The sequence below is a fragment of the Medicago sativa genome, chromosome 4, assembly GCF_051527215.1.
Source record: "Medicago sativa cultivar Bolivia chromosome 4, Bolivia_mono, whole genome shotgun sequence".
Classification (NCBI taxonomy): Eukaryota; Viridiplantae; Streptophyta; class Magnoliopsida; order Fabales; family Fabaceae; genus Medicago; species Medicago sativa.
Window position 1 is genome coordinate 10,672,562 of NC_140752.1, and position 25,257 is coordinate 10,697,818.

General features: G+C 32.3%; 2 protein-coding genes and 2 pseudogenes across 10 annotated transcripts; all 4 read left to right on the forward strand.

The window, feature by feature from the left end:
- Positions 1–452: 452 nt before the first annotated feature.
- LOC146926232 (disease resistance protein RML1A-like) lies at positions 453–9,279 on the forward strand. 2 transcript variants are annotated; one of them, XM_085758600.1, is made up of 5 exons: positions 453–705; positions 1,111–1,598; positions 6,146–7,238; positions 7,318–7,605; positions 7,709–9,279. In XM_085758600.1, exons 1-5 carry the CDS (start codon positions 589–591, stop codon positions 9,104–9,106), a joined length of 3,384 nt encoding a protein of 1,127 aa, XP_085614726.1. In that variant the 5' UTR covers positions 453–588; the 3' UTR covers positions 9,107–9,279. The 2 variants fall into 2 exon arrangements, with proteins under 2 accessions (XP_085614726.1, XP_085614727.1); XM_085758601.1 differs by having other exon boundaries at positions 1,117–1,598.
- Positions 9,280–11,071: 1,792 nt separating this feature from the next.
- On the forward strand, positions 11,072–16,612 carry LOC146926233 (toll/interleukin-1 receptor-like protein). 7 transcript variants are annotated; one of them, XM_085758614.1, is made up of 7 exons: positions 11,072–11,424; positions 11,504–11,587; positions 12,537–13,021; positions 13,660–14,779; positions 14,876–15,157; positions 15,264–15,347; positions 15,464–16,612. In XM_085758614.1, exons 1-7 carry the CDS (start codon positions 11,305–11,307, stop codon positions 15,518–15,520), a joined length of 2,232 nt encoding a protein of 743 aa, XP_085614740.1. In that variant the 5' UTR covers positions 11,072–11,304; the 3' UTR covers positions 15,521–16,612. The 7 variants fall into 7 exon arrangements, with proteins under 7 accessions (XP_085614740.1, XP_085614741.1, XP_085614736.1 ...); XM_085758615.1 differs by having other exon boundaries at positions 11,072–11,418; XM_085758610.1 differs by having other exon boundaries at positions 15,264–16,612.
- Positions 16,613–17,925: 1,313 nt separating this feature from the next.
- LOC146926234 (putative leucine-rich repeat receptor-like protein kinase IMK3) lies at positions 17,926–22,666 on the forward strand (annotated as a pseudogene). Its single transcript, XR_015034059.1, has 3 exons — positions 17,926–19,348; positions 20,826–21,039; positions 21,850–22,666. The product of XR_015034059.1 is annotated as a putative leucine-rich repeat receptor-like protein kinase IMK3 (transcript).
- A 437-nt stretch (positions 22,667–23,103) lies between these two features.
- LOC146926235 (uncharacterized) lies at positions 23,104–24,184 on the forward strand (annotated as a pseudogene).
- The last annotated feature ends 1,073 nt before the right edge of the window (positions 24,185–25,257 follow it).

Consider the following 25,257-nt stretch of genomic DNA (forward strand, 5'->3'; position numbering starts at 1 on the left):
CCATATATATATATATATATATATATATATATATATATATATATATATATATATATATATATATATATATATATGGGGTTTGCTAGGATACACCCAATAGTTTTTATTAAGGTGTGTTTTAGCAAAGATATAACTAAAAAGTTGTTAAATACACCTTAAGGTGAATGTTGCTAAAACACACCTTCTAAAAAATAAGTGGGTGTATGTTAGCAACTCCTATATGCATTTGCTAGGATACACCCACTTATTTTTTAGAAGGTGTGTTTTAGCAAGTTATAACTAAAAAGTAGTTAAATACACCTTAAGGTGTAGCTTGCTAAAACACTCCCACATATAAACTAGTGGGTGTGTTCTAGCAAATCCCTATATATATATATATATATATATATATATATATATATATATATATATATATATATATATATATATATATATATATATATATATAGGATCCAATGCTAAGTGTGAATATGTATATGAGTTCGAACTTTAAACTCTAAGGGGAATAACATGACATTGCTTCTTCCATTCCATATGAGATAAAGTTGAAACAGATCTCTAGCAAACATAGCCATTCCATTTTTAGTGATGATGAACCGTTTGGGATGGATCATTGCTCTCTCGTGCCTCCTCAAAGTTACTGCTTCATTATTGCGCCGTGGTCAAAGAAGTCGTGGTGAGGAGGGTGCTACTCCTGAGGCTGAGGTAATAATAAACTTTTATGAGTTTTAACATCTTAGAATTGCCTCTGATTCAAGCTTCTATTAATTTGCATGGGAAATACTACGTGCTTCTGCTTCTATTCATAAACTCAGTGAAGACTCCTATATCATTAGCCTTTACTTTACCCATTATCCTAATACTACAAGAATTAGTACATGAACATGTAATAATATGAGTATTAAATACAAAAGCTGATATGTTATTTTGATTGCAACTTTATCTTTCAAATAGTGTTTTATTTTCAAACCCAGTCTTGGTTTACATTGAGAAAAATGATTCTTTTGTAACTTTAAGCAAAAAAAATTTAATTGTTGTTGTATCTTGTTTATGTTATTGAGATCTCACCTAAATTTTTGTGAAGAATCTAATACATTCTTTGTTAACAAGTTGAAGGGTGTAGCAGAAAATGCAATGTCAAATAACAATGCTCCTCATTCAAAGTATGATGTTTTTGTAAGCTTTAGAGGCGAGGACATCCGCAAAAAATTTCTTAGCCATTTGGTTAAGGATTTTTCACAAAAGCAAATATATACCTTTACTGATCAGATACTTAAGACGGGAGATGAAATAGAACCTTCACTATTTGAAGCAATTAAAGGATCATATATTTCATTGATCGTATTCTCAGAAAACTATGCTTCTTCACATTGGTGTTTAGATGAACTTGTGAAAATAATGGAGTGCAAAGAGAAATATGGACAGATTGTAATACCTATTTTCTATGGAGTAGAACCCACAGATGTACGACATCAAAGGAAGAGCTATGAAAAAGCATTTGTTGAACTTAAAAAAAGGTATAGTTTATCCAAGGTGCAGAGCTGGAGACATGCTTTGGAAACATGTGCAACATTGTCGGGATTTACATCAAGTTCTCGGTTAGTTCTTTCAACCCATACATTTTTTTTATAGATATCCCCTTTTTATATATATTAAGGGAAAGATGGATACGATTATCCACATTTTTTCTTTTGTATTTCTTTGCATATTGTAAAATATTTACTTTAGTTTAATTCAATAATACATTTTTCGAAGGAAAAGAAGTTTAGATCATTAAGGACAAATTTGTAGAAACAAATATTGAGCTAAAATATAATTAGTTTAATAATTTCCTATGATTTTGACATAGGATAAGATTTAAGTTTGAATTTGAAAAAACCCACTTATCTAATGGTGTTGCATTGAGATCTCGATGAATGTTCTTCTTAAGATTTCAGATTTTATTTTCTGCCAAATTGAGTGGGTTAATTCGGTCTTTAAAAAAAATTGAATTTAAAAAGTAATTAAAGGATTAAGGATAATGTTTTGTCCAAAAAAGGTCTGATAAAAGTTAATATGAGTTGCTTTATTTTTATATAAATGGCACTCTGATGCACAAAGCTCTGGCATACATAGGGTTCGAGAAAGAGTTGCTTTATATATATATATATATATATATATATATATATATATATATATATATATATATATATATATATATATATATATATATGGGTTATGATAGAAGACACTTTTTATGAAGGTGTCTTTTATCAAGTTACTCTATGAGCATTTGTTAAAAGACACCAACTACTTTTTATGAAGGTGTCTTTTATCAAAGTTATAACTAAAAAGTGAAAATCACACCTTGAGGTGTGACTTGATAAAAGACACCACCAAAGGGTGGCTTGTAACATAACCCTATGTGTGTGTGTGTGTGTGTGTGTGTGTGTGTGTGTATATATATATATATATATATATATATATATATATATATGGGTAATGCTACAACACACCTAACCTTTTTTATGAAGGTGTGCATTAGCAACAAACACCTTGTTATTTTGGACAAAAATACCCCTTTCCTCTTTCTACAATTGTGATTAAATACATGCCTTTTAAAGACATTTCATCACTTCTATTAACATTTTATCTTTCTTACTCTTAAACACTATCTCCTGGGATCACTTAGATTCTTATAATGAAACACAAAAAGAATCAGTTTTTGTGGGTTTCTCATTGAAGAATTTTTTGAGATTTTTTTTTTCAATTTAGCGTTTTGAGAGAAACCCATTTTTGGAAATTTTGTTGATCTAATTTCATGTACTGCCTGCAACAGTGCCACGGCTGGGATCCATTTTCTAGTGGTTAAGATTAAACATGTGTTGTCACAAATTGCAAGATTAAACTGTTAAAGCAATCACAAGATTAAACAAATGTTGACCCAATTTTTAATGAAGATGCAAGTGAGAGGCTGGTTAACTTGGTTTGACAACGGAGAAAGTTGGTTCAATTGAGGGAAGTAGCTAGTTGGAGGAAGCTGACCAATTTTTGGCTTTCGGTTTCAAAACAAAGTGTGGTGCAGCTGCACAAACAAAATGAAATTAAGAATTTTTATATAATTTAACTTCAATTAAAAAACAACAAAAAAAAAACCATCATAGATGAGATGTTTGAGAAGAAGTCGATGGAAGATGGAGAAATGAGATAAAACAACAACAAAGTTACCTTTCTATCCTCTAAATCTAATTTAAAGTAATGGTATTTTTGTCCAAAACAATAAGGTGTTTGTTGCTAATACACACCTTCATAAAAAAGGTTAGGTGTGTTATAGCATTACCCTATATATATATAGACACACACATATATAGGGTTTTGCTAGAAGCCACCTATGAAGGTGTCTTTTACCAAACCACACCTCAAGGTGTGATTTCCACTTTTTAGTTATAATTTGCTAAAAGACACCTTCATAAAAAGTGTCTTCTAGCAAAACCCATATATATATATATATATATATATATATATATATATATATAATTTCATTAGTTTTTGAAATTTTATCACATCAGCTACATAACATTGGGTTATTAAAATTTAGGGTTAATATGTCTTTACCCCCTGTAATTTAAGCGAGTTCCGGTTTGCCCCCTGTGAAAAAAATTATGATCGGTGATTTTTTTATGAAATTTTGATTTTGATTAAAATTAAAAAATATAAATGTTTGTTTCTATCAAGTTATAACAAACCAAATAACCATGATTATCTATTCAATGACACCAACAATATAACAAAAAAATAATCAAAATTCTTTGATTTTAATGACACCAACAACAATCTTTATTATAGGAAAAATTATTTAAGAGTATAATCGGGATAAAGAAAAAGTAAGTATAAATATATTTATCTAGTTTGTATATATATATATATATATATATATATATATATATATATATATATATATATATATATATTTATATGGTGTTTGTTACTTTTTTTTTAATATTTAAATTTATTCTTATCTATTTGTTACATGTGTTATTTGAATTGAAAATTGACGGCATTTTTTAAAAGAAAAAGCCAGCCCAAAGAGCTGAAAAGGGTTGTTACTATATTTTGAAACTTTTGAAAAAATTATAAAAAATCCAAATTAAATTAAAGCTTTTCATGTGATTTAGAGCTTTTGGGCTATTTTTCTATTAATTTAGAGCTTTTATGAGATAACTTGCAAAACAAGTTAATAAGTGCCTCAATTATACATGTGATTTAGAGCTTTTTGTTTTGGGTGTTAACCTTCCGTTAACAAGGGAAATTAGTCTTGGTAATTCAAAGTCAGCTCATGACGTAAGAGAATTGTTCCACTAAAAAATCAAACAATTCGTTATTTGATGGAGTTCATTACCCATATAAATTGTTTGGTTAAGTTTTAAGATTTTGTTTTAAGTTTATGTACACTAATTAAGAAAACCAATCAATTTTGTTTATTTTGATGAAATTTTTGTCATTTTCATATAAGTTATAACATCCTTAACTATTTATTACTTCCTTGTCTCATTTTATTTGTAACTTTACTTTTTTTTTTCTCTGTGCCAAAGTAATTACTCCATCCGGTCCTATTTATAAGAAAAATTTGACTTTTTAGATTCATTGAATAATTGATGTATCTTGTCTAGAATATAGACCAATTACATCATTTATGCAATGAATCAAAAAAGTCAAATGTTTCTTATAAATAAGACCGGAGGGAGTATCACTTTTGAATATCAGTGCAATATTTATTATTGTTTTCACTCATATATTCTTATTTATTTAATTTCATAACACTTAACTACAACATTAACTTTAGTTAATAAGAATATTTTAATAAATGATGCTAAATTTACAATTAAAATCAACTCAACAAATTATTTCACTAAGAATCGTGCACAACTCAACAAGCTCAATAGGACAGTTAAAATGAGACGGATGATGTATTTCATTTCATCTATTTTTTTTTTGAGAGATTCATTTCATCTATTTATGTTTCTGCAATAACTAGTTAAATGTATTAACTTATTGCATTGAACTACCAAAATTACAAGTAAATAAATAGGAGGCTTAAATATGTATTTGGTCCTAGCAATTTTTTTTGTTTTAAAATAATCCTTGCAAAATTTTCTGTCTTTTAAAAAAGTCGCTGGCCCCACTTTAAAGCTGATATGGCATGGCTTTGCCCACGTGGTAGTTGCTGACTGTGCAACTTTTGCCACATGCCACATAATTAAAAACAAATTTTGTTTTTTTTTTAATTTTGAAAATAGTTTTTAAAAATTAAAAAACTTCAAACATTTCAAAAAATAAAAAAATCAGAAAAAAAATTCCAATTTTTTTTTCAATTATATAATTTTTAAATCTATATATTTTTTAGAAGATGAAAAAAAATGTAAAATTAGTTTTGTTTTTAAATATGGAAATAAAAATTTGAAAATTAAAATATGAAAAGGAAATTTTTAAAATCATATAATCTCAAAGTTTATAACTTTTGAAAATATAATTGTCAGTATTTTTGAAAAAAATGAATATATAATTTTCAAATTAAAAAAAGTTATTTTTCAAAAATTTAATTTTGACTTTTTTTGTCAAAATTTTTAATCTTAACAGTTGTTTTTTTTTTCAGATTCTTTTTTGGAAAAGTATTTTCAGATTTTTTCGGAATTTTTTTATGATTTTTAAATTTATTTTCAAATTTTTTTAATTTCAAAAATAATTTTCAGAATTTTTATTTTTTTAATTGCGTGGACTGAAACATGCCAGCTCAACGAAAAAGTGAGGCCAAAGACCTTTTTAAAGGACAGAAAATTTGCTAAAGTATTTTTAATTTTTAATTTTTTTTCTTGCAAGGACCAAATGTATATTTAAGCCTAAACAGTAGGAACAAACATTTCTAAAAAAAACACCAATTGAAAAGAAACAAAAGGACTTATTCGAAAAAAGAAAAAAAACGAAAGGAGCCTCTCATTCCAATATTGTAGGTATTAAATATAATTTTGTTTGTTAGTATTTACGAAGAGAGATATACACGCAATATGGCTGCTCATGTAAACCTCTCAATACAAACTTACAAGCAAATAAGGTGAAAGCAGTTGCTACATTTTTATATTTTTATATTTTTTCTGTCTTTGATGGATAGGAATGATGCCGAGCTGGTTGAAAAAATCAGCACTCGTGTGTTGGAGAGTTTGAGTAAGCACCCAGTTAGCTCAAAAGGACTTATTGGAATTAACAAACCAATTGCACGTTTGAAATCATTGTTACAAAAAGAGTCAAAAAAGGTCCGTGTCATTGGAATTTGGGGTATGGGCGGTATTGGCAAGACAACTATTGCAGAAAAAATATTTAGCCAAAATCGTTCTAAATATGATGGTTGTTGTTTATTGGAAAAGGTGAGTGAAAAGTTAAAAAAACGTGGAATGGAATTTATAAAGGAAAAACTTTTTTCTACACTATTAAATGAATCTGTGAAAGAATTGTCTAGTGGTATTGAGAGACGGATCGGCCGCATGAAGGTTCTTATTGTTCTTGATGATGTCAATAAAACAGATCTCCTAGAGAAGTTATTTGGATCTCTTGATTGGCTTCGATCAGATAGTAGAATAATTGTAACAAGCAGAGATAAGCAAGTACTTATTGATAATGAAGTTGATAATGATGATCTGTGTGAGGTTGGGAAGTTGGACTCTTGTGATGCACTTGCGCTTTTCAATTCGAATGCCTTTAAACGAAGTCATCTTAAAATGGAGTACCATGAGCTATCAAAGAGGGTGATCGGTTATGCCGATGGAATTCCATTAGTTCTTAAAGTTTTGGCTCTTATGCTTCGTGGGAAAAATAAAGAATTCTGGGAAAGTAAGCTAGACGAACTTAAAAAACTGCCAATTAAAGAAGTTTATGATACAATGAGACTCAGTTATGATATTCTTGATCGTTTAGAGAAAAAGTATTTTTTAGATATTGCATGTTTCTTCAATGGGTTGAGTTTGAAAAAGGATTACATGAAACATTTATTGAAAGATTGTGATAGTGATATTTCTGTGGCAGCTGTGTTAGAAAGGTTGAAAGATAAAGCTCTTATTACTATTTCTGAAGATAATGTTGTATCTATGCATGACATTCTTCAAGAAATGGGTCGGGAGGTTGATCGCCAAGAATCTAGTGAAGACCCTGGAAAACGCAGTCGACTATGGGATCGTGATGACATTTGTGATGTACTGAAAAATGACAAGGTAAACATATATGACATTTTTAGATAACAATAGTCATTTTGGTAAAAAGTATTTTGATTTTCTTTTACATTAATGGCAGGGTTCTGAGGCTATTAGAAGCATCCGAGTACCATTATTTGGATTTTCGAATCTGAAGTTAAGCCCTCATGTATTTGATAAGATGACCAACCTCCAATTTTTGGATTTTTGTGGTAATTTAGTTGACTATGATATTTTTCCTCAAGGGCTTGAATCTTTTCCAACTGATCTAAGATATCTTCATTGGATGTACCCTCTAAAATCATTCCCAAAGAAGTTTTCTGCAGAAAATCTTGTTATATTGGAAATTTTTGATAGTCGACTGGAAAAGCTTTGGTGTGGAGTACAGGTAATTGAATATGTGTCTATCAGATTAAATTTATCTTAACTCAAGGAATTATAAATTAATTACTTAAGCTTATATTTGATTGCACCATTTTTGTTGGTAACAGGATCTAGTTAATTTAAAAGAAGCTAAACTCTCTAATTTATTATCCCTGAAGGAGTTGCCAGATTTTTCAAAAGCTACAAATCTGAATGTATTGTATATCTCAGGTTGTCATGAGTTGAGAAAGGTCCATCCATCTATTTTCTCTCTTGACAAGCTTGTGAACTTGCACATAAGTTTTTGCTATTCCCTTACAACATTTACCGGCAATTCCAATTTAAGCTCCCTCAAATATCTCACACTTACATGGTGTGATAAACTTAGTGAATTCTCAGTGACTTTAGAGAATATAGTAGAACTAGATCTATCGAGCTGTCCCATCAATGCACTGCCATCATCTTTTGGATGTCAAAGCAAGCTAGAAACCTTGGTTTTAAGTTTTACTGAAATTGTGAGCATACCTTCAAGCATCAAGAATCTTACAAGGCTAAGAAAACTAGACATACGATTTTGCTCAAAGCTCCTGGTTCTACCTGAGCTTCCTGTATCAGTTGAAATCCTGGATTTAAGTGGTACTGAAATTGAGAGCATACCTTCAAGCATCAAGAATCTTACAAGACTAAGAAAACTAGACATACGAGATTGCTCAAAGGTTCTGGTTCTACCTGATCTTCCTTCATCAATTGAAACTCTACTTGTTGAATGTGAATCACTGAAGACTGTATGGTTCCCTTCAACAGTTGCTGAACAATTAAGGGAAAACAAGAAAAGGATTGAGTTCTGGAATTGTTTGAACTTGGATGAACTTTCTCTCTTAAATATTGGGTTGAATATTCAAATCAATCTAATAAAGTTTGCATATCAACATTTATCGACACTGGAACATGATTATTATGATGAAAGTTATGTTGATTACAAAGATAACTATGATTCTTATCAAGCAGTGTATGTATATCATGGAAGTAGTGTTCCAGATTGGTTTGAGTACAAGACAACACAGGATGATATGATTATTGATCTCTCTCCTTTTTTCCTCTCCCCTTTGTTGGGCTTTGTTTTTTGCTTCTTCCTTGCTGAGGACGACAAACTTTGTAGACAAGTTGTATTCAACATCACTACAATTGATGTTGAGGGTGATGGTGAAAAGGATGGTTTCAATATTTACATGGATTTGGAACATCTCAGTAATACACAATCAGATCATGTGTGTATGATTTACAACCAACCTTGCTCTCAGTACCTAACTAGAATAGCAAAAAATCAGGCAAGGTTTAAAGTCAAGGTTTCAGCATTACAGAAAGTGATTGGCATAAAAGAAGAACAAGAGGTGGAGTTAAAAGGGTTTGGCATAAGCCCCATAAACCACTCAACGTATCGCAATCTCATTCAACAAATGGAAATAAAAGAAGCAGAAAAAAAGGAAGAGGAGACAAAACAAAGTGTGACAAAAGTTGGGAGATGATGACAAAAGCCTTAAATGCTGTTGCCTTCTTTCAAATGTTGGGAACAGTTTTTTGTTTTCTAGTGTGTCACTATTGACTTTTATGCAAAGTTTACTGTATTGAAATAATTAAATATTGTGGTTAAAATTGTATGAAATGGACTTTTATTTGATATCAACTATCTGATTTGTGATATTGCCTATTTGAAGCTAAAAATAATAATAATATTTAATTTGTATGTTTAACTTGTGTGTATATACCTAAATGAGGTTGGAGGAGTTTATAATAGTAGGAATAGGGCGATTTGAGGCGGGTAAAGAAGCATAGTTTGAAACTCAGCTCACTAATTGTTATAACACAAATGTTTCTTGATTTTACCTTCTAGCAAATGTGTTCTAGGGCCCTTGTTCTGAGACAAATCAGTTTGACTGATGCTTGAGACTTTTTCCAATTACATTTCTTTTGTCTTTTTTTTTTTTTTTGGACAGGATCCTTTTTCCAATTCATCATATCAGATTGAATAAAAAAAGGAAGTGAAATGATTTTTAATCGGTGTGGTTAAATATAGGCTATAGCGGCGCTATGACGTTATTGAATAGTGGAACTTGAACAAACTACTATTGTTCCATGATGCGCTATATAGTACAAAATATTTTGATATTGGCCGCCATAACAATGTCGCGTAGTAGAATTTGAACAAATCGCTACTTGCCGCTATCCTCAGTTGAGTAAAAGCTTTCTCTTTCGGATTACCCTCTGCCTGCCATATTCTGATATACAAGGAGGGGGGGGGGGGGGGGGGGGGGGGGGGGGGGGGGGGGAAGTGATCTAGAGTTCTAATCTTATAGGATATTATTCTTTTGGATCTTCTTAAGTATAATGTTTTGTATTTTACTGCCTCTTTGTTATTTCTAACATTACAGGCTATAGTGGAAAACGTCAATATCAGTTAACATTCCACAAATGAGTATGGTGCATGGTTTTGTATTGCGGAGGTATGTAACAGCAGCAGTTGGTTCAATTCGGAAATTTGGAAGATTTTCATGTTGGAATGAAACACTATATTCAAGTGAGTAACATATTAAATATGCACTCTAAGTTTTGTCTCGACTCATTTTGAGAAGGATTTTGTTCAACAATGCTTATTTTCATTCTGTTTCTATTGAGTTTACAGAGAAAGGAATTTCAACTGTTAATTCCCAACATTTCACAAAAGCGTTATGTTTGGGGCCTTGTATAAGTTCTCAATATTCTTCAATTTCAACAAATGCAACAACACAATATGATGTTTTTGTTAGCTTTCGAGGCAAAGACATCCGCAGGGATTTTCTTAGTCATTTGATTGAGGCTTTTCATCGAAAGAAAATAAAAGCCTTTGTAGATGACATACTTAAGAGGGGAGATGAAATACCACAATCACTTGTCAGAGGAATTGAAGGATCATTAATTTCCTTGATCATATTCTCACAAGACAAAGCTTCTTCACGCTGGTGTTTGGAAGAACTTGTCACAATACTTCAATGCAATTTAAACTATGCTTTTGTTTTGGTTTGATTCAACAATTTTATTACATGTTGGCTTTTTCAATTGATTAATGATGCGCAAGTATAGTTGTGTTTTCCTCCCCCCTCCTCTTTCACAAAATGAGTATACAAAAAAGTGTGCATTAAGAAATGACACAAGGGGAGAAAACATATTCTTTTTTTGAGAGGAAGGAAAACATATTCTTATATGTATCCTTTACTTTGGTTTGGGTTCATTGATTTATTCCATCCCCCATAAGGTAACATATTTTTATACACAAAATGTGTGCATTAAAAAATGACACAAGGGGAGAAAACATATTCTTTTCTTGAGAGGAAGGAAAACATATTCTTATATGTATCCTTTACTTTGGTTAGGGTTCATTGATTCATTCCTTCCCCCATAAGGTAACATATTTTTATATTATATATATATATCCTTTACTTCTGTGCAATTGAATTAGCTCTTGGTGATTAAGGCTGTGTCAGAAAAAATTTGTGGTATTATTATCAGTTGATTATATTTCTTACTTTTCTTTCCTTTATTATTATAAGTTGATTTGATTATATGTTTTGCATGACCATGGACTTTTCTTTCCTTTATGTTTTAAGCCTTTCGTAACAACTAAGTGAGTCACCAATCTTCTAAAACTAATGAATCACTACTTAATATCAATATAGTCATTCCACTTTTAATGATGATTATCCTTTTGGGCTGGATCATTGCTCTCTTGAGCTTCCTCAAATTTGTTGTGTTGTTATTGCGCCATGGTCAAGGAACACGTGATGGGGCGGGTCTTATTCCTGAGGTTGAGGTACTAATAAACTTTTATGAGTTTTAACATCTTAGAATATTTCCTCTGATTCTGCTTCTATTAATTTGTATTTCTTCAGAGAAGTAAGGCATCGCCAGATGGAATTGTTGCTGGAACCTCTAACTTGGAAATGCAGCCATTAGGGGTCTCTGATATAAAACATGTATGTGAAATATGTGCTTCTACTAATCCATCTATTTACATACATACATACATACATACATACATACATGCATACATACATATACATATATAAACTCAGTAAGGCTCTTTTAACATTAGCCTTTACTTTACCCTATTTCCTAATACTACAAGAATTGGTACAAACATGGAAGAATATGAATATTAAATAACTACATAAGCTGATATGTGAATTTGTATTGCAACTTTATGTTTTAAATTGTTTTTGCTTTTCAGACTCGGTCTTTGTTTACATTAAGGAAAAGGATTGTTTTGTAACTTTAAACAATTTCTTATCAATAGTTTAAAGCACAATATTTTAAACAACAATATTTTGAATTTAGAAAATGTTCAAAATTATTTTCTTAGGATTGTTTTTCAGATCAGATTGATGTGTGAAAATAATTTGATACTAATAAATAGAGTAATTTGTTTCTTATCAATACCTTCCAACAACAACAACCAAGTCTTATCCCGCTAATTCTTCAAAAATAAAAGTCTTATCCCATTAAGTGGGGTCGACTATGAATCAAACGACGCCATAACCTTGTCTTTCTCCAACTCATTTATCTTTATATCATTCCCAATAGTTTCTCGTATAGCTTTTCTAGCTCTACCATGTGATCTGACTCCCCTACATCTGATCTACTCTCCTTACATCCATATGTCTTCTCTCTACATGTCCAAACCACCTTAGGTCTAGTTTCTACCGGTCACTCCATTATAAAATATAAGCAAAAGGGTGTCAAATGAAGTTGATGTATTTAAACCAAATTTTTAACTAAATACATCAATTTTTTGTTTGACTCACTTTTGTTTATATTTTGTAACAGAGGAAGTAGTAGCATTTCTTAATTGTCTGTATTTTGTTTATGTTATTAAGATCTCACATAAATTTTTATGAAGAATCTAATACTTATATTTGTTAAAAGTTGAAGGGTGCAGCAGAAAAGGCAATGCCAAACAACAATACTCCTCATTCAAAGTATGATGTTTTTGTAAGCTTTAGGGGTGAGGATATCCGCCACGACTTTCTAAGCCATTTGGTTAAGGCTTTTCCTCAAAAGCAAATAAATGCTTTTGTCGATGACAAACTTAAGAGGGGAGATGACATATCGGATTCACTTGTTGAAGCAATTGAAGGATCATCCATTTTATTGGTCATATTCTCAGAAAACTATGCTTCTTCACGTTGGTGTTTAGAAGAACTTGTGAAAATAATTGATTGCAAAGAGAAATATGGACAGATTGTAATACCTATTTTCTATGGGGTAGATCCTACAGAAGTACGACATCAAAAGAAGTGTTATGAATTTGCTCAACTTGTAAAAAAGTATGAATTGTCCGAGGTTCAAATGTGGAGAGACGCTTTGAAAAAATCAGCTAATTTGTCGGGAATCAAGTCATTAGATTTTAAGTAAGCTCTTTCGACCCATAGTATATGTTTTACTGCTTAATTTTTAGGCTTACATGTATTTTTAGTTCTCATATTTTGCTATAACCGCAGTTTTGGTTCTCCATTTTTTAATTGTCTAGTTTTAGCCGCCCTCTATTTTAAATTTTTTGGACAAACTATGATTTTGACCTTTCAATTTGATTACATGGCAATGCATTTGTTCATTCTTATCTCCTTGTATCATTTTATTTGATCTTTTTCTTGGCTTTGTATGCTTGGCCATGAATAATAACAACCCATTTTTTTAAAACAAATCCAAATCTTCATCATACAAATTTAAAAACTTAGATTTTATTCAAAAAAATCGCATAAAAATGCTAAGATATTGACATTTTTTAACATAAAAGACTAAATTGGATTAAAAAAGTACAAAATGAGGAAAGTGTTACCTAAAATTAATAAAAGGATAAATTATATAATTTTGCCATTTTATTACTTGTGATAAAATTGCTTATTCATTTTCTTATAACATCCTTAACTATTTATTTTCTTATTCTATCTATTTGTGTTGCTGCAATAAAAAATTAAAGATATTATTCACTTGCCATTTCCAAATGATACTATTTTTGAGACTTCTCGATACATCCTTCAATCAATAGGAATGATGCCGTGCTGGTGGAAGAAATCACCAAGGTTGTGTTGATGAGGTTGAGTAAGCTCAAGAATTCACCAGTTAACTCAAAAAAACTTGTTGGAATTGACAAATCTATTTCACATTTGAAATCATTGTTAAAGAAAGAGTCACACAAGGCCCCTGTTATTGGAATTTGGGGTATGGGCGGTATTGGCAAGACAACTATTGCAAAAGAATTATTTGACCAAATTTGTTCTGAATATGATGGTTGTTGTTTCTTGGAAAAGGTAAGTGAAGAGTTAACAAGACATGGAATGGAATCTTTAAAAAATAAACTTTTTTCTAAACTATTGGCAGAAGATGTGAAAATTGATACACCAAATTGGTTGCCTAGTGATATTGAGAGGCGGATTGGCCGCATGAAGGTTCTTATCGTTCTTGATGACGTCAAGGGTACATATCAACTGGAAAAGTTATTTGGAAGTCGTGATTGGTTTCAATCTGATAGTAGAATAATTCTAACAGCCAGAGATAAGCAAGTACTTATTGCTAATGAAGTTGATAAAGATGATCTGTTTGAGGTTGGGGTATTGGGTCCTACTGAAAAACTTGCGCTTTTCAATTTGAATGCCTTTAAACAAAGTGATCTTGAAGTTGATCAGTTTTGTGATGTATCAAAGAGGGTGATCAATTATGCCAAAGGAATTCCATTAGTTCTTAAAGTTTTGGCTAATATGCTTCGTGGAAAAAGTAAAGAAGTATGGGAAAGTCAACTAGACAAACTTAGAAAACTGCAAGATAAAGAAGTTCATGATGTAATGATACAAAGTTACAATGATCTTGATTGTTTGGAGAAAAAATATTTTTTAGATATTGCTTGTTTCTTCAATGGGTTGAATTTGAAAGTGGATTACATGAAACTTTTATTGAGAGATTCTAACAGTGATAAGTCAGTGGCTTTTGTGTTAGAAAGGTTGGAAGACAAAGCTCTTATAACTATTTCTGAAGATAATGTTATATCTATGCATGACATTCTACAAGAAATGGGTCGGGAGGTTGTTCGCCGAGAATCTAGTAAAGACCCTGAAAAACGCAGTCACTTATGGGACCCTGATGAAATTTATGATGTATTGAAAAATGACATGGTAAAAAATATGTAATTTTTAGATAATGTTTGTCATGTTGGTTAAAAATGTGTCTTTCAAAGATTTTAATGTTTTATTTTACTTTCATGACTGCAGGGTACCAATGTTATTAGAAGCATAAGTCTGTCAACAATATGGAAGCTCAAGTTAAGCCCTCATGTATTTGATAAGATGACCGATCTTCAATTTTTGAATTTTCGTGATATAGAGGGGTTTGATTGTTTTCCTCAAGGGCTTCAATCTTTTCCACGTGGTATAAAATATCTTCATTGGACATACTGCCCTCTAAAATCATTGCCAGAGAAGTTTTCTGCAGAGAATCTTGTTATATTGGACTTGTCATATAGCCTACTGGAAAAGCTTTGGTGTGGAGTGCAGGTAATTGGATATTTGTCTTCCAAATTAAATTTATCTTAAATCAAGAAATTATAAATTAATTACGTAAGCTTATTTTTTATCTCACCATCTTTTTTATTGGTAGCAGAATCTAGTTAATTTAAAAGAAGTTAAACTCAGTTGGTCAAGCCTGAAGGAGTTACCAGACTTTTCAGAAGCCCTAAAACTTAAGGTATTGAATATGAGATATTGTCGTCAGTTAGAAAGCATCCATCCATCTATTTTCTCTCTTGACAAGCTTGTGCATTTGGACCTAAATAATTGTGATTCCCTTACAACATTTACCAGCAATTCCAATTTAAGCTCCCTCCTTTATCTCGACCTTGGATATTGCAGCAAACTTAGTGAATTCTCAGCGACTTTAGAGAATATAGTAGAACTATGTCTATCGAATTGTCCCATCAATGCACTGCCATCATCTTTTGGATGTCAAAGCAAGCTAGAAACCCTGAATTTAAGGTTTACTGAAATTAAAATCATACCTTCAAGCATCATCAATCTTACAAGACTAAGAAAACTAGACATACGAGATTGCTCACAGCTCCTGGTTCTACCCGAGCTTCCTTCATCAGTTGAAACTCTACTTGTTGAATGTAGATCACTGAAGACTGTATTGTTCCCTTTAACAGTTGCTGAACAATTCAAGGAAAACAAGAAAGAAGTTAAGTTCTGGAATTGCTTGCACTTGGATGAAAGTTCTCTCATAAATATTGGGTTGAATGTTCAAATCAATTTAATAAAGTATGCTAACTTTGGTTCTGATCAAGCAGTATATGTGTATCCAGGAAGTAGTGTTCCAGATTGGTTTGAGTACAAGACAACTACGGATGACATGATTATTGATATCTCTCCACATCATCTCTCCCATTTGTTGGGCTTTGTTTTTTGCTTTGTTTTTAAAAATAAAAGACCTTCATCTTTCCAAGCTTGTATCCGAATGGAATTTAACATCAGTACAATTGATGTTGAGGGTGACGGTGAAAAGGATGGTGTTGATATCTACATACTTTGGCCATCCGTTGTTCAATCAGATCATGTATGCATGGTATACAATCAACAATGTTCTCAATTCTTAACTAAAAAAGCAAAAAATCAGGCAAGGTTTAAAATCAAGGTTACAGTAAGGACATTAGGTGGAGTGTCCTTTTGGAGAGAAAAAAGGCCAGAGATGGAATTAAAAGGGTTTGGCATGATCCCTATAAACCAGTCAACATATCACAATCTCATTCAAAAAAATGTAATATGACTGTGATGAAGGTGAAAAAAGAAGAAGAAAGTGCGACAAAAGCTGGGAGAGGATGACAAAAGCCTTAAATGGTGTGTCACTGTTGACTTTTATGCAAAGTTTAGTGTGTTGAAATAATAAAATATTATCTATTTGAGTGTATTTGATACCAACCATTTCATTTGTGATATTTATCTATTTGAATAATTTTTTATTTGTATGTTTAACCGAAGATGATTTTGGTGATGACATGTGTGTATATATCTAAAAGACGATTTGAAGCGTTTAACTGAGAACTTCTAAAATCGATTTTTCTTTGTAACACATAAAAGTGTAAATTCATTTAAATAACAAAACTAAGATTTGTTGAATCATAGATTCTTTGAGGGATAACTAATGTGTGGTGGGTTTATGGTAAACAATTCAGACACTTTAGGGATTCAATCTTCTGCTTTTGCGCATAGAGAAAAGTTAGTTCATCGGAGGAAGCTCTCGTCTTATTGCCCAACATATTTCTTGACGAAAGATTAACAAAAAGATAATTAGATTAATATTCATTTAAAATACACTTATGTTTTGACAAAATGTATTTTGTTTGGAGATACATATTGAAAGTACTTTTGGACGTATAATCACTAAAAGATGTATATGCTTGTGTCTAAGCTGACATAGTGACACAAGTTTGAAGCCAAATTTGATAAAAAGTTCCATTAACTATAGAAAAATATTTTTAAAATTTATTTATTTGAGTTAATTTATCAATATAAACACTTGTGAGACAATTTATGATATGTCTATAAGCTAGTGTAGTGTATGAAAACATTATTAATTTATTTCATTATTTTTATGCAAAGAATGTCAAAATGTAATTTGCCAACATCAAAGAAAATATTAACGAATTTCATGCCATTACACATTCCCAAAAATATCAAGTTTTTTGTGTGTTAACCCTCCGGCTCCTAAAGGCCCTAGTAATCCTGAGTTAGTCAGGAAGTAAGTAATGTCTAACCAAATTTTGTTCCACTTTGATATCAAACTTGGATTTTCTCTCATCTCCAATGCTCTGTGAAAGTGTGGAAGTGTGTGAATTTACACTTTAAAATGTAAGGTCAATGACATAGATTCCTGCAATATCCTGAGGCAAGAGTATAATCTGATTACTAACATCCACAGCATCAATTAGGTGTAATATCAATTCAAGGTCACTGATTCACTTAAAAATAAAAGAAGAATAAATGATTAAAGATCAAGTTAATAAATATCTTTCCTAGCTACTTGTTTGTAAAGACTATACTGATTATCGATCATGATTAATAAACAAATTTAACCAATTGATATTCTTCTTTTGGAGCTTCTTGAATATTATATTTTGTATTTTTCAGTCTCTTGGTTATTTCTAACACTGCAGCCTATAGTGCAAAAGGTCAATAGCAGTTAATATTCCTCGGATAAAGTATAATGCATCGTTTTGCACTGCTGCTGTATGTAACCGTAACGGTTGGTTCCATTTTATTATGTAATCAAAAGGGTCATCTTATTTTTGTTGGTTTTTATGCTTTTTATTGGTTCTACTATTGAGCCTGTTTTAGGTCATTTATGGGATGGTGTGGTTGTAACACAATCTGATTTTCAATACTTAAGAGCTATTAAAAATGAGCTTATTGATTCAAAAGGGGTATTGAAAAGCTGGAATGATAGTGGTTTAGGTGCTTGTTCAGGTAATTGGATTGGAATCAAATGTTTGAAAGGTGAAGTTATTGCAATTCAGCTTCCTTGGAAAAGTTTAGGTGGAAAAATTTCTGAGAAAATTGGTCAACTTCAATCTCTTAGAAAATTAAGTCTTCATGATAATGCACTTGTTGGTTCTATTCCTATTTCTCTTGGTTTTTTTACCTAATCTTTCTATTGCTAATTGTCCAATGCTTCAATCTTTTGATGTTAGTCATAATTTGCTTATTGGTGAAATCCCTTTTGGTTTGGTAAATTCCACTAGGATTTTCAGGATTAATTTGAGTTATAATTCACTTACTGGTTCAGTTCCTAGCTCATTCATGATGTCACATTCTTTAACTATTCTTTCATTGCAATTCAACAATTTAACTGGTTCTATTCCAAGTGAATTAGGTGCAGTTTCAAGGCTTAGAGTTCTTGATCTTTCAAACAATGAAATCAATGGTAGTTTTCCTTTAAGTTTCTCTAATATGTCTTCTCTTGTTTCATTGAATCTTGAAAACAATCAAATTGAAAATCATGTGCCTGATACTTTTGATATGTTGCATAACCTTTCTGTGATTAACTTGAAGAACAATAAATTTGATGGTAAAATTCCATCAACTATTGGTAGTATCTCAAGCATTAGTCAAATTGATTTGTCTCAGAACAAATTTTCTGGTGAAATTCCTGATTCTTTTACCAAACTAGCAAATCTCAGTTCATTCAATGTCTCTCATAACAATCTATCTGGTCCTGTTCCATCACTACTTTCCAAAAGATTTAATGCTAGTTCATTTGAAGGAAACATTGGTCTATGTGGTTACATAAGCTCAAAACCATGTCCTTCATCACCACCACCTCATAATCTTCCAGCTCAATCACTAGATGAATCTCCTCCAAAGAAACATCACAGGAAATTAAGCACGAAGGACATTATCCTCATTGTAGCTGGTGTTCTTTTGTTGATTTTGCTATTACTTTGCTGCTTTTTGCTTTGTTGTTTGGTCAGGAAAAGAGCTTCTTCAAGCAGAAAGAGTAGCAAAGCTGCTAAAGCTGCTGCTTCTGCTAGGAGTGTGGAGAAAGGTGGTTCAGCTGGTGGTGGTGAAGCTGTATCAGGAGGTGAAGCTGGTGGAAAGCTGGTTCACTTTGATGGTCCATTTGTGTTCACTGCTGATGATCTTTTGTGTGCAACTGCTGAGATAATGGGAAAAACTGCTTATGGAACAGCTTACAAGGTGGTGTAAGATTTTTCCTACATGTCATATAACTATGTACACGTGAGTATATATAGGATCGTTTCCACAGGGAGTTACGTTATTCATAAGCATTTTCACAATCGTTCAAGTTAAGGGTTTGGATATAATTTGTTTGTTTGTAACACTATATCCATATTTGACACTAAAGTAAAAACGAGAGGGGATCGAACTATTTCGCTTGCGGTATAAGATAACGAGCAAGCATAACAGCAGCAATCTCTCGATCGATTAACAGACTCTAGCTTTATAACCAATATTATTACAATCATTTCTACAATATCCTTCGTGTCCAAAGCGATATCGTTATTTCCAAGTTAGCGTTTAAACATTCGTGTCCAAATTCCTTAAACGATAACAAAGTCGATCGGATAACTTAATCGACCGTGTCCAGCCTGATTAAGTATCCAAAAGCATTAAAATCTTGATTAAAAGTAATTATCAAAGGTTTACAAACTTGTCAAGAGTGATATAACATAAGATAGATTGTTATTCTAGTTCTAGATTCAAGAGTTTGTGTCCAAATCATCTTGAATCTCTTTGAAAGCATTAAAAGCAAGAATAACAACAATATTGAATCATTAAGCTAGAACCTTATATATTAAAAGATCAAAAGATTACATAATAGCTTGATAGTTACCTCAATACTACAAAGAAGGTGATAGTTACATATAGACATGTAAACTAATGCAAGGAATGAAGGAAAGATGAAGATTCCATGCCAAGATCCTTGATGTCTCAATGAATCTAGGGTTGAATCTACTCCTTAATCACTTGCTTTGTGTTTCTCTCTATGAAATAGCTCTAACCTCTCTCTAGAAATGTATAAAATGTTTCAATGGAATAGTGAATGATGTTAGAGAGAGGGAAGAATGCTATTTAAATGGGCCTGCATTTTTGCACCTGCGCTAATAGCGCAACTCACGCTAATAGCGTGGTAAGGCGGCCTATTTTCTGGCCAATAGGAGTGTGCCACATTGGCCCTGCCCTGATGCTACGCTCCAGCCACGCCATTAGCGTAGCTCTCTGGAGTATTTACGCTAATAGCGTAGGTTACGCCAATAGCGTAGTTCTTCATGGTTGCTACGCTCCAGGTACGCATATGGCGTAGCTCTCTGGACAATGTACGCTAATAGCGCAGTATACGCTAATAGCGTAGCCTTCAAGAGTGCTCCAGATCCTACGCCCCAGGTACGCTAATGGCGTATCTCTCTGACCTTGGCCATTTCTTCATCACGCTAATAGCGTAGGACACGCTAATAGCGTGGGACCTTGAACTTTGACATTTCTTGCTCCTTACTTGTATTTTCCTGCACAAAAAGGGTAGAATAAGGCTCAAAAGCATAAATGACATATTTACACAATAATTGGAGTTTTCCATAGAGAATCTTGCAAAACAAGTCACTAAAATGCCTAAACTCCTATATGAAATAAATCACTTTTAAACTCTTATCACAAGGCAACCTTGGAAGATGGTAATCAAGTTGCTGTGAAGAGATTGAGGGAGAAGACTACTAAAGGGCATAAGGAGTTTGAAGCTTAGGTTGCTTCACTTGGCAAAATCAGACATCCAAATCTTTTGGCGCTTAGAGCTTACTATCTTGGACCTAAAGGAGAGAAGCTTCTTGTCTTTGATTACATGAGTAGAGGAAGCCTAGCATCATTCCTTCATGGTAAGCACTAACTTAGTTGTTATTAGAATGCATTTGAGTTTCTATATTCACACAATCACGCATCATTGTTTATTTGTATTATCATTATTCTGATTTGCAAAAGTCGGAACATGGACTGTCTGTTCTTGATTAAATGGTACAAGTCACGTAATTGTGCTTAATGTGTGATTTTGTGAATTCATTGCTAAGCATTAACTAAGTAGTTCTTCGAATGCATTTGAGTTCCGGTATTCACACAATGACATATGTTTGTGGATATGTAATAGTGGATGAAGATTAGAAGGCTCATGCTTTGATTTAGTATTATATCATTTTGGGCCTGATTTAACACAGTTGGATCAAGGGCTATCCAATCTTGATTCAATGGTCCAGATCACATAATTGTGTTTGACGAGTGATGTTCCGGATTCACACAATTACACATAGTCGTTGATAAGTACCGGACCGATGGATCAAGATTAGAAGGCATATGTTTTGACTTTGTATTATTATTACAGACTTCATTTACCAAAGTTGGAACTTGAATTTATCTAATCATGATTTAATGGTCCATTTATTATCATGTAATTGGTTTATGTGTGATTTAGTGACTGCAAATAATTTGGAACTTGCTTAGAATGCATTGCTATCTGATCTTGGTTCAATGGTCCATATCACGTACTTGTGTTTGGCGTGTGGTTTCGTGACTCCTGAGAATCTGAAACTTATTGAAACAAGAATGCATAGCTAATCTTATTAGTTAACAAATATTTCATCTCCAAATTTATAAGTCAATACATCTGATATTGATATTTCTACACATATTTGCAGCTCGTGGACCAGAAATCGTTGTCGAATGGCCAACAAGGATGAAAATAGCAATTGGAATCACAAATGGTCTCTCTTGCCTCCATAACCAAGAGAATATAGTACATGGAAATCTCACCTCAAGCAACATACTATTGGATGAGCAAAAAAACCCTCACATCACAGATTTTGGTCTTTCAAGACTAATGACAACTTCTGCCAACACCAACATCATTGCTACAGCAGGAAGTCTTGGATACAATGCACCGGAGCTTTCAAAGACAAAGAAACCTACCACAAAAACCGATGTTTACAGCCTCGGAGTTATTCTTTTGGAGCTTTTAACTGGTAAACCACCAGGAGAACCAACCAATGGCATGGACTTGCCTCAATATGTTGCATCCATTGTTAAAGAGTGGACTAATGAAGTGTTTGATTTGGAACTCATGAGGAATGGACCAACCATAGGAGATGAACTTCTTAATACATTGAAATTAGCTTTGCATTGTGTTGATCCATCACCTTCTGCTAGGCCTGATGTTAAACAAGTTTTGCAGCAGTTAGAGGAGATTAAGCCAGAACTGGTTGAAGTTGAAGTTGGTGATGATGGAGCAAAGGTTCAAACAAATGAATAAAGGGATTGAAGACTTTGAGTCATTTGAATTAGTGGAGAAAACATATATATTTAATTCATTATTTTATTTGTTCATTGTTTTTATATATGTATATAGGATGTGAGGATTTGGTTTGAGAAATTAAGTATTCTTTTGAACTATATGAATAATGAATGTTCTTTCAATTGCTATTTCAAATAAGATGCATTTGTTTTGGTTTGATTCAATGATTTAATTACATGTTGGTTTCTTCAATTGATTATAATGCACAAGTATAGTTGTTCTTTCCTTTCACAAATGGAAAATATACGAAATGTGTGCATTTAGAAATGACACAGAGGAGGAGGGTTTATGAAATTAGTCTGCTCCATTTATGGAACAGTCAATGATGCAACCTAGTAATCATGCTATAGGAATTAGTTTGGACACTGCTTTGTTATCATATTATTCTTTTTTTTTTTTTTTAAAGATCCTATGGCTAAATTTACGCACACTAAATGTGAAAAAGAGGGTATCGTGGGATTAAACGTGTGCCCCAACATGTTAAATGTCCCTGCAGCCTTTTACCTATGAGCTGTACTTATAGGATAAGTTAGCCCATCACTTTTAATTGTTCGCCAAGAATCAAGTGGAGACCCTGGAAGCTGTAATCGATTATGAGATGATGACATTTAAGGTAAAAGCCTTTGGATAAACAATTTAATTGAGCGCTTCTAGCATAACTTTTTATGTATAAGCATTTTTTATGGCGTAAACGCATATAACATAAGTGGCTTTTAATGATTTTTAGATTGATCTTCTACTCCGCTTGCTGGGAACTGAAGCAATTAGAAGCATATGAACTGCCAACACTTAGGTAACTGAAGTGAAGCCCTTCCATATTTGCTAATATGAGAAATCTAAAATGACAGAACTGGATTTACGGATACACACAAGTCAATGTATTGCCTGCATTGTTTGGATGTCAAAGAAAGCTTGAAATTCTACATTTGGGATACTGTTTCATGAAAATTTTCCTTCATGTTTAAGACTCTGATAAGACTACAATATCTAGACATAAGATGTTGCCATAAACTGAAAACTCTGTCAGAGCTTTCTCAATCTCTTGAAATTATACTTGCGCAAGAGTGCACATTACTAGAAACTGGGTTGTTCCCTTCAATTTCTGAACAATGCAAGGAGAACAGGAAAAGGGTTGTGTGTGCGAATTGCTTAAAATTGGATGAACATTCTCCCTCGAATACTATGTTTAATGCTCAAATAAACACGTATGAAATTTGCATATCAACATGTATCAGCTTCAGAACACGATTTTCACAATAAGTTCAATGATTATAACGACCACATTGACTCTTATCTATCTTCTTCTGAACCTCGTTCCCCTTTACTTGGCTTCATTTTCGGATTTGTACTTGGTGGGAACTGGTTAATTGTTGACATGTTAAAATTTAACATCACTATCTGTGATGTTGAGGGGCAAGGTAAAGAGGAGGACCATTTTGAACTCTTCATATCTACGCCATCTGCCAATATTGAATCCAGTCATGTCTTTTCTGATCTATAACCAATAAAACGCCAAAGTTATAACATGTTTTAAAATCAAGGTAACAACACGTTTATCATCCATGCATCCTAGAAGTTATTCATACATATGCATGCTGCTAAAAGGGTATGGTGTTAACCTAATGGATACCTCAGCATATCACAGTTTCAGTCAGATGATGTGATTGCCTGATTCTACTTGAAATATTTCAAGAGGAATTGAGGTGTGAATATTATTGTGTAAAATATATTTTACACTGTTATCATTGTGTGTCTTTTTCCCAAGCTTACTATCTTGAACCTAAAGAAGAGAAGCTTCTTGTCTTTGATTACATGAGTAGAGGAAGCCTAGCATCATTCCTTCACAGTAAGCACTAAGTAGTTCTTAGACTTCATTTGAGTTTGAGTTTTTTTTTTTTTTTTTTTTTTTTTTTTTTTTTTATTTTGTCTTAAAGCAATCACACATTGTTGATTATATGTTCCAGAGGATCATGATTAGAAGGCACATGTTTCAACTTTGTATTATAATTTTGGACAATCCGATCTTGGTTCAATGGTCCAGATCATATGATTGTTATACTAGTGAACAAGATTAGAAGACAGATATTCCATCTCTGGATTATCATTAGGGAAAATTACACCCACCTCCCTTAAGGTTTACTAAAATGACACCAACACCCCCCTTTAGTTTTAAAACTTACACCAACCTCCCTTAAGTTCTTTTTAAATAGACAAACACCTCCCTTTTCTATTAACACCGTTAATTTACTGTTAAGTGTTAACCTTTTTTCTTTTAGAAATTTTTTATCAATATTTAATGGTGATTCTTGAATTACTAGGGAGATGAAAAAAATGGCAAAAGCACCGTAAACACAGTTGATAACCATTTCATTGTTGTAATCAACCAAATCCATCATTGATAAAACTAAAAGCACTGTTAGTGCAATCAAACACAGCCGGTATCAACATTATTTGTAGCAATTTAATATAGAAAGTAAGCGTACAGTAGCAGATGTTGAAACATCAGTAAGGAAGTTAGGAAGCCAAACACCGACACAATTTCTCCATTGCAAATCAAAGTTATGCATAAAAGTAACTCAACACAATTCAACAAATTCCCATGCTAAAACAGATTTTTACTCGTATTTAATTTGGTTCAACAACCTTCACTGGGGAGGATTTTTTTTTTTTTTTTTGATCTAATTACTTGTATTTAGATTTAGTTGATTCATCATCAATGGTAAGTTTAACAATGAAGATTTTTTTTCCTGGAAAA

What these genes read in the sequence shown, in the direction of transcription:
- LOC146926233 (XM_085758610.1), top strand. Translation starts at nt 11,305, where the DNA reads ATGATGATTATCCTTTTGGGCTGGATCATTGCTCTCTTGAGCTTCCTC. An exon ending in GTCTTATTCCTGAGGTTGAG is followed by an intron (nt 11,425 to 11,503) that starts GTACTAATAAAC and finishes GTATTTCTTCAG; the next exon opens with AGAAGTAAGGCATCGCCAGA. An exon ending in ATGTATTGAAAAATGACATG is followed by an intron (nt 14,780 to 14,875) that starts GTAAAAAATATG and finishes TCATGACTGCAG; the next exon opens with GGTACCAATGTTATTAGAAG.
- LOC146926232 (XM_085758600.1), top strand. Translation starts at nt 589, where the DNA reads ATGATGAACCGTTTGGGATGGATCATTGCTCTCTCGTGCCTCCTCAAA. An exon ending in GGATTTACATCAAGTTCTCG is followed by an intron (nt 1,599 to 6,145) that starts GTTAGTTCTTTC and finishes TTTGATGGATAG; the next exon opens with GAATGATGCCGAGCTGGTTG. An exon ending in AGCTTTGGTGTGGAGTACAG is followed by an intron (nt 7,606 to 7,708) that starts GTAATTGAATAT and finishes TGTTGGTAACAG; the next exon opens with GATCTAGTTAATTTAAAAGA.